At 40.3% G+C, this 13,621-nt stretch overlaps 1 protein-coding gene across 2 annotated transcripts in view; it reads left to right on the top strand.

Annotated features, from left to right (window-relative positions):
* The window catches only part of CYBB (cytochrome b-245 beta chain), a 51,885-nt gene extending 38,712 nt beyond the window's left edge, over window positions 1–13,173 (top strand). For both annotated transcript variants that reach the window (XM_074814579.1, XM_074814578.1), the window contains exons 4-13: window positions 231–315; window positions 1,587–1,732; window positions 2,529–2,719; window positions 5,929–6,058; window positions 6,887–6,979; window positions 8,410–8,663; window positions 8,948–9,110; window positions 9,947–10,093; window positions 11,316–11,440; window positions 12,058–13,173. In XM_074814579.1, the coding sequence (XP_074670680.1) occupies window positions 231–315; window positions 1,587–1,732; window positions 2,529–2,719; window positions 5,929–6,058; window positions 6,887–6,979; window positions 8,410–8,663; window positions 8,948–9,110; window positions 9,947–10,093; window positions 11,316–11,440; window positions 12,058–12,184 (1,461 nt within the window). In that variant the 3' untranslated portion in view covers window positions 12,185–13,173. The remainder of the gene's footprint in view (window positions 1–230; window positions 316–1,586; window positions 1,733–2,528; window positions 2,720–5,928; window positions 6,059–6,886; window positions 6,980–8,409; window positions 8,664–8,947; window positions 9,111–9,946; window positions 10,094–11,315; window positions 11,441–12,057) is intronic.
* Window positions 13,174–13,621: the final 448 nt, after the last annotated feature.

Genomic DNA, 13,621 nt, shown 5'->3' with positions numbered 1-13,621 from the left:
TGCTAAGCTTTTTTCTCATTATCAAATACTTTGTTTCAATGGGACGTGTTTAAACATAATCTGTTATTACTGTATTCTGAAGTATGGGGGAAATATTTTTGTCTATATTTAGGAATTCTAAATCTTTACCAGCAATGCCATTAATTGTTGTGCTCAGGCCTCTGGTTTTTTACCTGCATTTAAATAAGTGTGCATAGACATCACAAATACTTTTTGCTTCAAACCCAAAGTGCTGCTCTACCCGTGTCAGACGACAGCTGGACAGGAACCTCACCTTTCACAAAATGGTGGCATGGATGATCGCCCTTCATACTGGTTGGTGCTCAGACGTTTCTTTGTTTATTGCTTTCTCATGCATTTTACACAGTATTCAGGTGGGATTCAAGTTCTTAAGGATATGAGCAGTAGACCTGATTTCATTAACCTAAAGGAGTCACCATGGGCCAAGGCTTAAATCATTTTCCAAATATTATTCTGCAACTGGCAGACAGCAAAATATCAATAAGTAAGATACCTTTCTCTTGGACCGTTAGCACCATTTGTGACACTGGTTAATAAAGGGTGTTTATCAGTGCCCTGAGAATCAGATACCCTGGCTTTAATTCTTGCTTAGACTTATTTCTTAGCTGGCATGTCTGAAACAAATAATAGAAATGATGAAAGAAAAGGATATAAAAAGCTTGGACAGGCAATAGAAATGTTTTCATATTTGAGCTCTCATTTTCTAAACTAAGGGGGTTTTATCTTTTTTTCCCCCCATCAAATTTATTACTTCTCAATGCAAGTACCTTACAAATCATATATCCTAGAACAGTCTTTGTATCAGTAGATTGCTTGACCTGAGCAGGTTCCCCTCCTAAGCTGTGGCTGAAATCTCATTATCACTTCATCGAAAAGGAGCAGGGTGATGCAATTAACGTAACAGAGGAGGTCTGCAGCAGAGTCGAATTGTTCAGGGGTGCGAGATCTGTACCCATGAGGCCCTGTTTTGAAAGTGAGTAAGTATCTGGTAATAAAAAAAGGGAAAATTTTAAGAAGTGTTGTACAGCTTACCCCTGCAGTAATGTGTAGTAGAAATAGTGTGAATCACCTCAGCTGTATGAGGTTTATGGGATGCATCCAGCTCAGCAAGAACATTATTAGTGATTATTAGCAATACAGCAGAGCAAAGCAGCGCTAGCAAATGTGACACCAAAGACATACAGATTAACTTTTTGGCTCTTCTACAGAAATCCTGGATGGTCTCTGACCAATAATTTAAGCCATTCCATGCTTCAGTTTCCCAGGTATAAAATTAGGGTACTGCTCTCCCACTTGAATTGCTGAAAGCCTTTGTTGAACAAAGATGTGCTGGAAACTTCTTCCCTTTACTTCCTTCCTTCCCCCATTCAAAAAGATGTAAACTTCAGATGGTAAAGCTTTAAGAGTAAAACATATCAGCGATCTGAAATTGTGATGAGGAGGGTGAAGGTGGCTAAGGTCTTAAACTGCAGTTGACAAATGTTACAGTGTTTAAAATGTTACCCAAAACCACTGAGTACTTTTCCTGTGCTTAATCCTGATTCTTTCTTTCCTGTTACTCCTAGCAATTCACACCATCGCACACTTATTCAATGTAGAGTGGAGTGTGGAAGCCCGTGTTGAAGAGAAAGGAACTCTGGCAGCTGTGCTTTCTAGCCTTGGTGATAACCCAAATGAAAGCTATGTCAACTTTTTCAGAAAATCTATTGGGGTAAGTGACATCAGGCTGTGAAAAATCAGTATTACTTTTGTTTAGATGACCATATAAGACAATCTGAGCAGAGTGCCTGTTTCTGGTGTGCACAATCTGGGTTTGGACCATCTTGCAGCAAAACTTTGCACAATTCATTCTTCTATATTTGTCAGTAATATTGATGCTGAATTTTGGTAGTATAAACTTTTTCACCTCAGGAATTCAAAGTAGTTTTAAAACATTACATAAAAGCAAATACCCTGTAAAGAAGTCTTCTGACTAAGGTAAACATGGCATACAGAAAGGCACACAGAAATCAAGGCAAAAGTTTTGAACTTGGGCTCCTTAACTCTGGTTAAAAAAACCACAACAGAATAAGGAACTTCCCCTTTCCTCAGAAACACCAAGCATCCGACCTCCATATGTGTTATGAGACCCACAGCCGCACAATGCCACTGGAAAGGAGAGCTTTCATTTAGCTCCCTAAATATGGTTGTAACAACAGAGCTGTGCAAAAGTGTTCAATTTCCCCAAGCCCATACTGCTGAGCAGTGACAGAGTAAGAAAAAATGTTTGGTCTGTGAATCGGTGGAAACCCCTTTCTTTCTACTTCCACTTACTTTAGTACAAGTAAATCTGCAGTGCAACAAAAATGGGGTGGGATTTTGGCATTGTTGGCATGCAAGTTCATAGAGGGTGACTTAAAGACTTACAGCAAGGTAAAGGATTTGGTGAGTGAGATGGACTGATGGTTCAGCTGGCTCTGCTTTGATGCAACCCCTTCCTTAGACTAACATGTGCAATTATTTCACAGAATCCTGTGGGGGGCCTGTATGTGGCTTTCACGTACTTGGCTGGTCTCACTGGTGTTATCATCACGCTGGCCCTCATACTAATCATCACGTCATCCACCAAAACCATCCGAAGGTCATATTTTGAAGTATTTTGGTACACCCACCACCTCTTTGTCATCTTCTTTATTGGCCTTGTCATTCATGGTGCTGGGTGAGTATTCGCACTTAACAGTACATGATAACTACTGTACCTTAAAAGCCTTCTACACACATAAATGTAGGGACTTAAGTCACTAAGCAGCAGTGATTTTTGATGGTAATGTTGGGCCAATACAGGCTCTGAGAGCCAAAAGGTTCTCACTGATACATGCAACAGGCTATTCACACGCATGAGGCTTTACGTGATTCTGGCATACCTAAATTCACTGATACTCAACTTCTGCTATTTTAATGGGAAAGCTCTTTTCTAAGGTTCTTGTTTCTGTTAATTTATCTTTCTCTCCTAGAAGGAATTGCATCACACACACGCATGTAAGGAGACTGCACCATAAAAATTATATAGAGCCCAGGATTTTGTTGGCCAAACAAAAACTATAATAACACAGATTTATCTTTCAGACTGGGATTAACTTTTAATATCAGCAGCATTTCAGAATAGATCTTTAGCAGTTGCAGCTCAAATATAGGCAAATGTAAGTTTTTGTACCTTCCAAATGCCAAACATCTTTTTCTACTGTTGGCTTATTCCATACCTTCTGAAATAGCTGAAAAGTCTAATGAAACAATTCTAGCACTATGCAAACACAATTTTAGCACTTAGAAAAACGAACTTTAGCTCCATTTTATAAAACCACAGAACAGATGCATAAAGGAAAAAAAGGCTGAAGTATCCAAGCCATATTTCGTAGTTCATCATTATACTATATTGTCCATTTTAAAGGAAATTCTAGGTGCACTAGAAAGTGGGCTTTAAAAATGCCCAGCAAAGATGACTATTCAAAAACACTTCCTCTCAGTCCAGTAGTGCCAGAAAAAAGACAGAATTGAGACCACAACAGGAAGAACAAAAATAGAAGGCAGATGACAATCGCCACCAGTGTATTTGTCCATTCCAACTTCAAAAACAAGAAGGTTTGAGCAAAATCTGTTGAAGGAAAACAAGTGGTTTGTGTTTCTTGCAGCAAATATTCTATAGTTACTGACAAAATGTCCAAACTTGCCAGTAATTATGACATAATACTACCAGAAAGCAAGCACTGCTCTTTCTAGAGGTCAGTGAGGAACATATATTTCATAAAAGTTGACTTTTTTCACTTGGATGTTCAGTTATACTTCCACCATTTTAATTGCACTGTACTGAAAAGACAAAAGTCTGGGCAACAGTGTGGTGGAACATGGTTGTCAGAGAAGTTCAGATGTCCTTTGAAAGGAGATAAACACAGGAATATTATTATCTGTAAAGGGAAGGATGCTTTCTGGCCTCACTTATTTGGTCTTAAAGGCAAGAATGACATTTTGAGTCATACTAATACACTAAAAAATATTGGACAGGCTTTTTACACTCAAGAAAGACATCTTAGATGTGAAAAGGTGGATGTTATGGAGTAAGTATGATCTCACAGTCTCAAAGTAACATGTTAGAGAGAGGCATAGATGTCAGTTTATCTCAGGAGACAGAAGGCTGTGTGTCATACATATGTATATATACATGCATACATATATGTATATACAGAAAACTGAACCAAAGACAATTAATAGAATCGAAGGGGCAGATTCTTGTCTGTTACAAGCTGTTACAACACTTTTGTAGCACTGTTTTTTGTGCATGAGCTGTATGTCACAGACAAATGTCCCAAACTTTCCATCACAGTAAATGTAAAGAGGAGAGAGTACAGAGATGCAGATCACCCTGCTTTGGAAGCTAAAGTAAACCTTTCAGCCGAAAAAGAAGTAATTATAAGGCTGTACTATTGAAAGCTTAATTACAGTACTGGAAGAGCATCTACCCTGAGTAGTAAGAGAAAGTAAGTCCTTTCTTTCTCTTGTACAGGGTACTGGCATTGTCAGACCTTGAATGGAGCACAGGGCAAGGCCAAAGCCCCAGGCCCATTTTCCCTTAAGCAACGGGGTGAGGAGTGACAGGAAATGGGCTGCTCCTGTTCCCATAACTCATCCCAGAGTGCAGCTCAGCTGAGCCCATTGTCATTAGTGGGGAAGTAAAATGCAACTGGTGATGTTCCTGCAAATTGCAACTCGTGATGCTCCTGGGACAGTATCGTTCCTTCCCTTTATTTTGCAGACAGGATGTTAATCAAACCTTTCATCAGGAAGAGGTTCATTAGTAATATTTATGAGCAGTGCAATCTTTTAACTTTCAAGACTGTGCACAGGCTTTCTAATAATCCTCTGATAAACTGTCATTTAAAGCTAGGCATACATATGACTTGGATACCATGTTTTTTTGAAACATCAGAAATGTAGTCTAGTTAACAGCAACTGAGCTAGAAAAGCAGAAGGAGAAGTCATGGGAAGAAGATGTCAACAGAATCATATCAGCATAAAACTGAACAGCCTAATCGGAATCAGACTGTATCTAGGGAAAGTCAGATCTCAATCTGCATTTTTCTACTATGACCCTTAGCCTCTTAATTACCAACATTTTTGGGACTCTCACACACCTCTGAGGATAACTCCAGAGGCAGAAAATCATGTACAAGATCAGAACATATTTCTCCCCCTCAAAACTGAAACTGTCATTCAGCCCTAGCTCTGCCACTGGAAATACAGCTGAACTGGAGCAGTCAGACTTCTCTATAATAAAACAAACAACAGCTACAACAACAAATCCTAACCAAGCAAGAATATAGAGCCAGATCAGCTGACGCAAGCTGGTATAGCTGCCATAGCTGCTTTGCGTCAGAAGTGTCTGTGCTCATTCGCACCAACTGAACAGCTGCTCCACAGCTTCAGAGAGAGAGGAAGGGTCAAAGGAAGAATGTATGTTGGAAAGGGGTCTCCAAATTTCTAAGGTAAACAACAGAAATAATTTCTGTACTGGTCACTAGGAAACTGATTACTTTGCCCACTCCAGGTTTTGTTTTTACTGAAGAAAAAGGTAGGATACCTCTGAAAAGAATGAAGCTTTCCTACTGTGACCACATCCTGAAAATGGTAACGGACATACTTCTCAGTTCCTTGCCTAGTCTTGTAGTCAGTATTTTCTCCCACAAACCTTCCTCCCCATTTTTATCACTTTAATAGCAAATTTGTGGGTTGATTAGAAAGGTAAAGCTGTATCAAAGCTGTAGCACTGCAGAAGTCCACAACTCCACATAAATACAGTACATAAATAGAATAACAATAAGGGACAGATACATTCATTTTCATTTCATTGCCTTAATGATTTTTATTTTTTTCAAGGCGTATTGTACGGGGGCAGACAGCTGAGAGTCTGGCTGAACATGATCCAGAGATTTGCTACAAGAACTTCACTCACTGGGGGAAGAAGGGTTCTTGCCCAATCCCTCAGTTTTCAGGGAATCCTCCTATGGTAAGAACAGTTGTCTTGAGCATAAATCCAATTTAAAATGTTTAGAGTTTACTCTTTTTGTTAAATAACGTATGCACTTGCTGTAGAAAAGCAGCTATGTAACCCCCAAAGCTCTTCAGTAGCAGCCTTCTTTACATAAAGCAACAGATTTTGACACAATGGATTATAAACAGAAATGGACTACAGACGGACAGACAACCCACTTCCAGTGTGCCATAAAATGAGCACAATTAACAGGCAAAGCAAAAGAGCAAATTGTATCTGAGAACTGTTTACTCAAAATGTATTTTGTGACTTTTGGGGATTTCTAGAAGTGCTATAATCCACACAATAAATAGTTACACATTATTAATAGACTAATGATCATTAACAGAAAATTAATGTCTCTGGAAATGTGGCGTTGAAACTTCAGCTTTTATTGATTAACCAGTCTGGTTGTTTGTTCACATTTCAGACTGATCTGTTAACAAAAACCACATCTTCTTCTGCAGTAATACAGACCTGAGTCAATAATACATTCAGAGCTTTACTTCACATTTCACTTAGTTACCTTAACTTTTAGACAGAGGCAAAATCCCTCTTAGGAAAATACCTTGCTGAAACTCTAGTAGCAACAAAAAAGCCAGCTGCAACTCTCAATAGATAAAGAAATTCCCTTTGTGACCATAAGTAATTTTGAAAATGTCGTATCTCTTAAGGGTTCTCTACTCTGGTTGATAAAGAACCTAGATTACTTGAATTTCACGTCTGCTCATAGCATTTCCAGGACTTGACTTAATTTAAGTTGCCATCTTCATCATCTGACTTCTCATTTTATTCTGTTTACAGACATGGAAGTGGGTAGTAGGTCCCATGTTTTTGTACCTGTGTGAGAGGCTGGTGCGGTTTTGGAGGTCACAGCAGAAGGTTGTTATCACAAAGGTATGTGTTGACACTACGCTTAACACCAGGCAAAACATTACCAATTTTTCCAAATGATGCAGCAAAGCCAGCGGCTCCTACACAACAGGCAGTGTTATCAGTGAAAAGAATGTTCTGGCTGCTATTGTAATGCTAACCTCTAATACCTAAATGTAGCCTGACTCTAGAAGAGAGCAAGAGGAGGAAGTTAGCTAAGGCACAGGACTGAATCTTAGGAAAGAGAAATTAATTTTCTTTGTATTGAGTGAAAAATTCCACAATGTAGAAATTTCACTGCCTTCAGAGTAATATAAGATACAAAATCTTTGTTTTTAAAACTACCCAGATATTTAGGAATTCTGATTTTTCAGCAGAACAAATGACGCCTGAAAAGGAGAGTTAGGAGGTGCCTATCTTGTGCAGCCAAAGCTAATGTTGAGCTTCCATTCCTCATGTTGTGTAGCAGAGATATTAACGCTAGTTCTGAAAGTCTGACAGCCCAATCAGCATGGCACTAAGCTCAAACTTATAAAATTCCTGGTGTAATTTCCTCCCATGACACTGTGCTGCATCTTGTGGACAGACCCTGTTCAAATCATAGCAGGGTTTGGGGGATGACGTTAGATGTTTCTACTGTGCTCTGGCACGATGCTGACATGTTGGAAGGCTCCCATATACTAGTGTGCTTTTTGGTAATTTAACCAAAATATCTCTGAGCCATTTCTACACCATATGTCTATGGCATCTGCTTAGTTCTGTGTTGGCAGAAAATTTCTTCCACAATCCTAAGCACTATTATTAAAAACCTACATTAATAGATAGAGACTTGATTCTCCCTCTTGCAAATCTCTCCTGAAAAATGAAAATAACCTTGGCAGACAACTTTAGGATTAAAAAATCATAGTGACGGAAATACTAGCCTTGCTTCTAGAATATTGCTTCTATTTATTCTTGGCTAAAGACAGGCAGAATGCAAATGCCCATATTATAGGTCTCACCCAGATATAACACAAAAACATCAGTTTCCAGTGGTACTATCTATCCAATTCCCTATCTGTATGATAGCCCTATGGTTTTGCCCCTATATATACGGTCAGATCCATTAACACTGTGCTCTGTGCCGCTGTGTAAGGCGCATCTGGAATTAACTATGTGCACACATAGATCTGGTGATGTGTTACAAGATGCGCTGGTCTGACCTGTCCCTTTTGGAGTGACTACAAACATGGTGTGAAGAAATACCAACCAAAAATTCAGCATCTTCTGCAGTCTTTCATCTGGCTGTCAGGTGCTGTTTCTCACTCCCAGTTCTGCTGGGAACAAAGTTTCACCTGCTTGCCTTGCTCTCATAGCAGAGGATGATGTTAGTGATGGAGAATGTAGATACATCCAGTGAACAGTGAAGACAGCCTTTTCCTTTTCCCTTTTTTCCCTTGTCCCTCTCACTGTAGGTGGTCATTCATCCCTTCAAGACAATTGAGCTCCAGATGATGAAGAAGGGCTTCAAGATGGAGGTCGGGCAATACATTTTTGTCAAATGTCCAGCAGTGTCTAAACTGGAATGGCATCCATTTACATTAACCTCTGCTCCAGAAGAAGATTACTTCAGCATTCACGTCCGTATTGTAGGAGACTGGACAGAGGGCTTGTTCAACGCCTGCGGATGTGATAAGCAAGAATTCCAGGAGGCATGGAAGTTGCCCAAGTATGTACAAAGAGTCTCCATGATAAAGTCAACTAACACCTCTGAAGGTTTGAGTTTTACTCAACCAGTTTGGTGGCACCTGTGATACAATCCTTAACTACTTCTATCAGATGTGGGCCTTAAATGGTTCTTTGCAGTTTCTTCCTATCAACCCCACCTCTTCTTTTGCTGACTAGTATTCAGTCCAGATGTGCATTGTAGCAGACAAATACCTTTTTATTGTGATTTTAAATGGTGTTAATGAATACTCACTATTGCTTTATTAAGTGTACTTTCAATTTCAGGATAGCTGTGGATGGCCCCTTTGGAACAGCGAGCGAGGACGTATTCAGTTATGAAACTGTTATGCTTGTTGGAGCTGGAATAGGGGTTACCCCCTTTGCATCTGTACTCAAGTCTGTCTGGTACAAATACTGCCATGATGCGACCAACCTAAAACTCAAGAAGGTATGTGTCCTCTTTTCTAGAACCCATGTAATTGTTCAAGGGCCAACAACCCAAAACAAAACAGGTCCAGCAAAGGTGATCTGGCTGCAGACATGTGTGAGTCCTACGAGAAGAGTCCAGTTACCTCACAATACTAGAAGGCAGGGAAGCAGGAGGGTCAAAAGTGAAAACATAACAAAAGGAGATGTCTATGAGCAAAATCACACACGCAAATCCTGACTGTGGCCCTGGGGGTTTCCACTTGCAATGGAGATGTTGTTCAATCTGCATGAGAAACACAAAGTCCAAGGCACTAATACAGCCCATGCAAACATTGCATTCCTCGCCTAAGCACAGAGGGAGCAACTTTATGTCAGTGGAAAAGCACTGCTACCATCCTCCTCTCCCCTCCTGCCCCTGGAAACTCCCTGTGCATACGTGTGGGGTCACACTCTGCAGTTATGGTTATACTCAGAGAACAGAACTGGTTTTGTTACCTGTTTTAATTTACCTTGCCTGACAGCAGACAGGGGAGATAGAGTCCACCTCTAAATCATTAATTTATGTCCTAACAAACTGTTTTACAAGGATGTAAGTGGGGAAACATAATGAACTAAAAAATGTAACCTGCTGGTGGAAGAGAAATAGATGCTTCCTTGTTCTTGCAGTCACTCATTCTGCTTCACAACCCTTCCAGCATCAAAATTCTTGCATAGCTTTGATACCAGCCTACCCATCTACTCAAGTGGTCAGGGCAATTTCTACAAGAACTCTACAATCCTCATTCTATCTGCAGACATAAAACCAGAAACCATAAATGCCTATGTCCCCTGACAGCTCACTCTTGTCTCTTCCAGATTTATTTTTACTGGCTTTGCAGGGATACTCATGCCTTTGAATGGTTTGCTGACCTCTTGCAGTCTCTGGAGGCTCAAATGCAGGAGAGGAATAACGCAGAGTTTCTCAGCTATAACATCTACCTTACAGGCTGGGATGAATCTCAGGTAACAACATGGTGGAAAATATTGCTTCGGTATGCGCTGAGGTCAATGTTAGCAAGTCTGTTATGTTTTGATAAACATTCAAAAAATGGTCTTTATCCTGGGCCTCTGTCTGGCTCTCAGAGGTTTTAAATGCAGACAGGTATTATCCATCAGAAGTTACATGGGATCAGCTGCTAATGTGCTCTCTGACTTCCTTTCTGGTTTACTCTGTCTGTGTACTCTGGGAAGCAGTCTTTCCTCACAGCAGCAACCTCAGCTGACCTTGCAAGTATCTCTAAGACAGCTAATACTGCTTAAAGCATAATTAATGGCATTTAGGACTGGAGAAGTTAATGCACAAAGTTTGAGTGATGGCAGAATATTTGTTTCAGGACTCTCATGAGTTCTCTATCTGGTCCCACACATATAGGTCACTGTGGGATTACAAAGGAGCAGCTCTTCCATGAGCCACCTGTGAATGTGTGGTTGAGTCCGGAAAGGTGCCCACTCTGTTACTTTTAGTGATGTTTTATTTTACTTATATCTCACCATTGCAAAATTCACCATGTGCCTAAAGTGCCGTAGCTCAGCTAGACAAACAGGGAGGGGTAGGAGCAAGGTAGGAAGTCATCACGCACGCAGTGGGAAAAACAGGAGGGAAATAAGAAAAGTCACACAATTTTTGCTTGGGGAGAAAGTTACCTGTAACTTTTTTCTCATCTAAAAGTGCTGCAGAACTCTGCAAGGCCTGAACTTATGCCCTTAACCACATCTTCTCTTCCTGCCTTTACTTAGCTTAGCTGGTCTAGGCAAAAGTTACACGGGGAGAGTGGACAAGACTTCCTCATATGGATCAAACCTTCGAGAGATCAAACTGGCAGGACTTCATTAAGGTCAAGGGAGTTGTATTATTCTACCTGAAGGGGAAGTTTTGTTTTAATTTACAGCTTTATTTTACAGTTCTTAGAGTAAACCAGTTCACTGCAAAAGAAATGCAATTAACTGCTGTGTTCAATTCTTCAAGCTTTAACTCTTGATATCACCCAGTCTGGGGAAAAGGAAGAGACAGACACGGATAGTCAGGACTTTACCAATGTTAGCTTTCCTTGCTAAACACCATAAATTCCATATTCTCAATTTGGAAATAATTCAGTGTGTACTGACATTATAATTTTTTAAACAGGACATAATGCTGCCATATCTAACTGACTTTATGCTGTCCTTTGTGTTTCATTTCCCACAGGCCACTCACTTTGTAGTGCATCATGAGGAAGAGAAAGATGTGATTACAGGCCTTAAACAGAAAACCCTGTATGGAAGACCTAACTGGGAAAATGAGTTCAAAACTATTGCGGGGAAGCATCCTGGGTAAACTTGTATAAGTTGATAGCATCTATGGACTTCCTCCATCTAAATGCCATAATAGCACAATCTTATTCCTTTGGCTGATAAAGTTTGAGGAGTGGGTTTTTTCTAACAATTGAGGTATTTCATGGAGTGTCTAATTACTAGCAGAAGTTTTAGGAAAAACATACCCCATCATTCCAGCTGAAGTAGGTAAGAATATCAGGTGATGTCTAAATACCTCCAAAAATACTTTCTACCTCAAAAACCAAAACCTGAATATGGACGACCTTTAGCTGAGCACCCAAAATTAGTAGGAAAAAAAACAGAGCAGTTCCTTTCAAGAATTTGTGCTCTAAGCTCTTTGAAGCTCAACTTCCTTGATTCCACTGAGGTCATTAAACCTGTCTTCACTGACTTCTGCTGAGCTGAGATTTAGTCCACCATTTGTTTTAGAAGCAGCAGTAAGTGCCTTGCAAATTTTAAGGGGTTATAAGTTTTAAAGGATAGACATCCAGCTCTACTTTAGTTCCTGTAATTGAGAAAAAAAGTTGCACATACAGAATATAAGATTGATTTACATAAAGAACATCCAGCTGCTCCATACCTAGTTTCTGACCATATTTTCATTTTCCTAACAGCTCCAGAATAGGTGTTTTTCTCTGTGGACCTGAAGGCCTAGCTGACACACTCAACAAGCAGAGCATCAGCAACTCAGAAGCTGACCCGCGAGGAGTACATTTCATTTTTAACAAGGAAAATTTCTAACTCCCAAGCAGGCGGGAGTCGTTCAATGCAAGTCTAAAGACTGGATCTCTCTTTCTATTTGGAGTCTGGGAAGGACAGCCCAGCTTCTGATGTCAGCTACACTAAAGCAAATCCCTTTGCTTCTTGGGAAATATTTCAGCACTGTGGTAGAATCAGAGTCAAGTTTTACCTTAGGGAAGTTTGCACTGCCCTCCCATGCTGGCAATTTCATAGAAATCTATTTTCTTTGTCTGTGTGAGGGGATTTCCCTCAATTAACTGCCTTTATCCTCCTATTATTCATAATGACTGCTGGAGGGTCTAGGCAGCCATAAGCATTTGGGAGCCAATTCACACTGATAAAGCTTAATGCTATTAAACAATAAAGCGTTCTAGCATAATGCTTGCTATTAGGAGACAGCTTATCCTGGCTGCAGCTAGTCCCTGAAATGAGGCGGGGGGTGGGAAGGGTGACGGGGAAAGATTGCTCTTTACAAGAGGAAATCTCCTTTGCACACCAGCATCTTTCAAGTTTCCGAATACAAGCCTAAACGTCTTGTCCAAGAGATAATGCAGGCAGCTGAAGAGCAGCCGTTCCTCTTTAGGAAAGCAGAGAACTGGGAAGGAATCACCTGGATTTCTGAGCGCCACCCCCACCCCAGCTGCAGGGGATGACAAGGACGGAGTCAAACCAAGTCCCGCACCTGGCATGTGAGCCATTGCTTGGCTGCTTTGAACACTCTCAGTTTCACATCTTCAAATTCACGGTTCAGGGATCCAAACAAGAAGACGTGTGTTTTCAAGACTGCCAATTCTGATTTTCAAGGCTGAAAAAACTTGTTGCTTAATGATTTAATGGGTATTTTCTCAAGCATTCTCAAGTGCATACAGTGCTTTTGGACCTATTGTTCAGCTGTTCTTCTTTGATGGTGAAACATGTTTGAGAAAGCAATGATCATGTGGGCAGTAGCTGGAATAGCTACAAATAAAGTTTCTGATGTGTACAAGACACCCATACACAGCACAGTACTTCTGTATGTACACTACAGGTAACAGGTTCTTAAAAAAAAAAAAAAAAAGGAAACAAAACTTTTAATAGCAGCAGCAGAGAAAAAAAAAAGGGGGGGGGGGCATTAAAAGCAGCAGCATAGGAAAAAAATTTTTAAAAGTGCAAAAAGCCTTGAAAAAGCTACAGTTTAGTATACCATGGGTCTCCTGTTCAGCTCAGTCACCTGCTTAGTGACTTCTAAACTCTGCAGCCAAGCCCTGCGATAGCTATTACACAGCACGAGACCTTGCTGACAGGTTCTTACAGTCACAGAAGAAAGTGGTGTCTCCTGCAATTTCAGACAAGTCTGTGCAGCCATCTGGTTGCATGTAGCATATTTTACACCTCAACTTGCTAGACATGTTCTCCCTTTACACCATTTTTAAATGTTATCCAAGCACTCCATGCTAC

Source organism: Strix aluco, chromosome 2 (assembly GCF_031877795.1).
Source record: "Strix aluco isolate bStrAlu1 chromosome 2, bStrAlu1.hap1, whole genome shotgun sequence".
Taxonomy (NCBI): Eukaryota; Metazoa; Chordata; class Aves; order Strigiformes; family Strigidae; genus Strix; species Strix aluco.
Note: the sequence above shows the minus strand (reverse complement) of the source record. Positions and strands in the feature narration are given on the sequence as shown.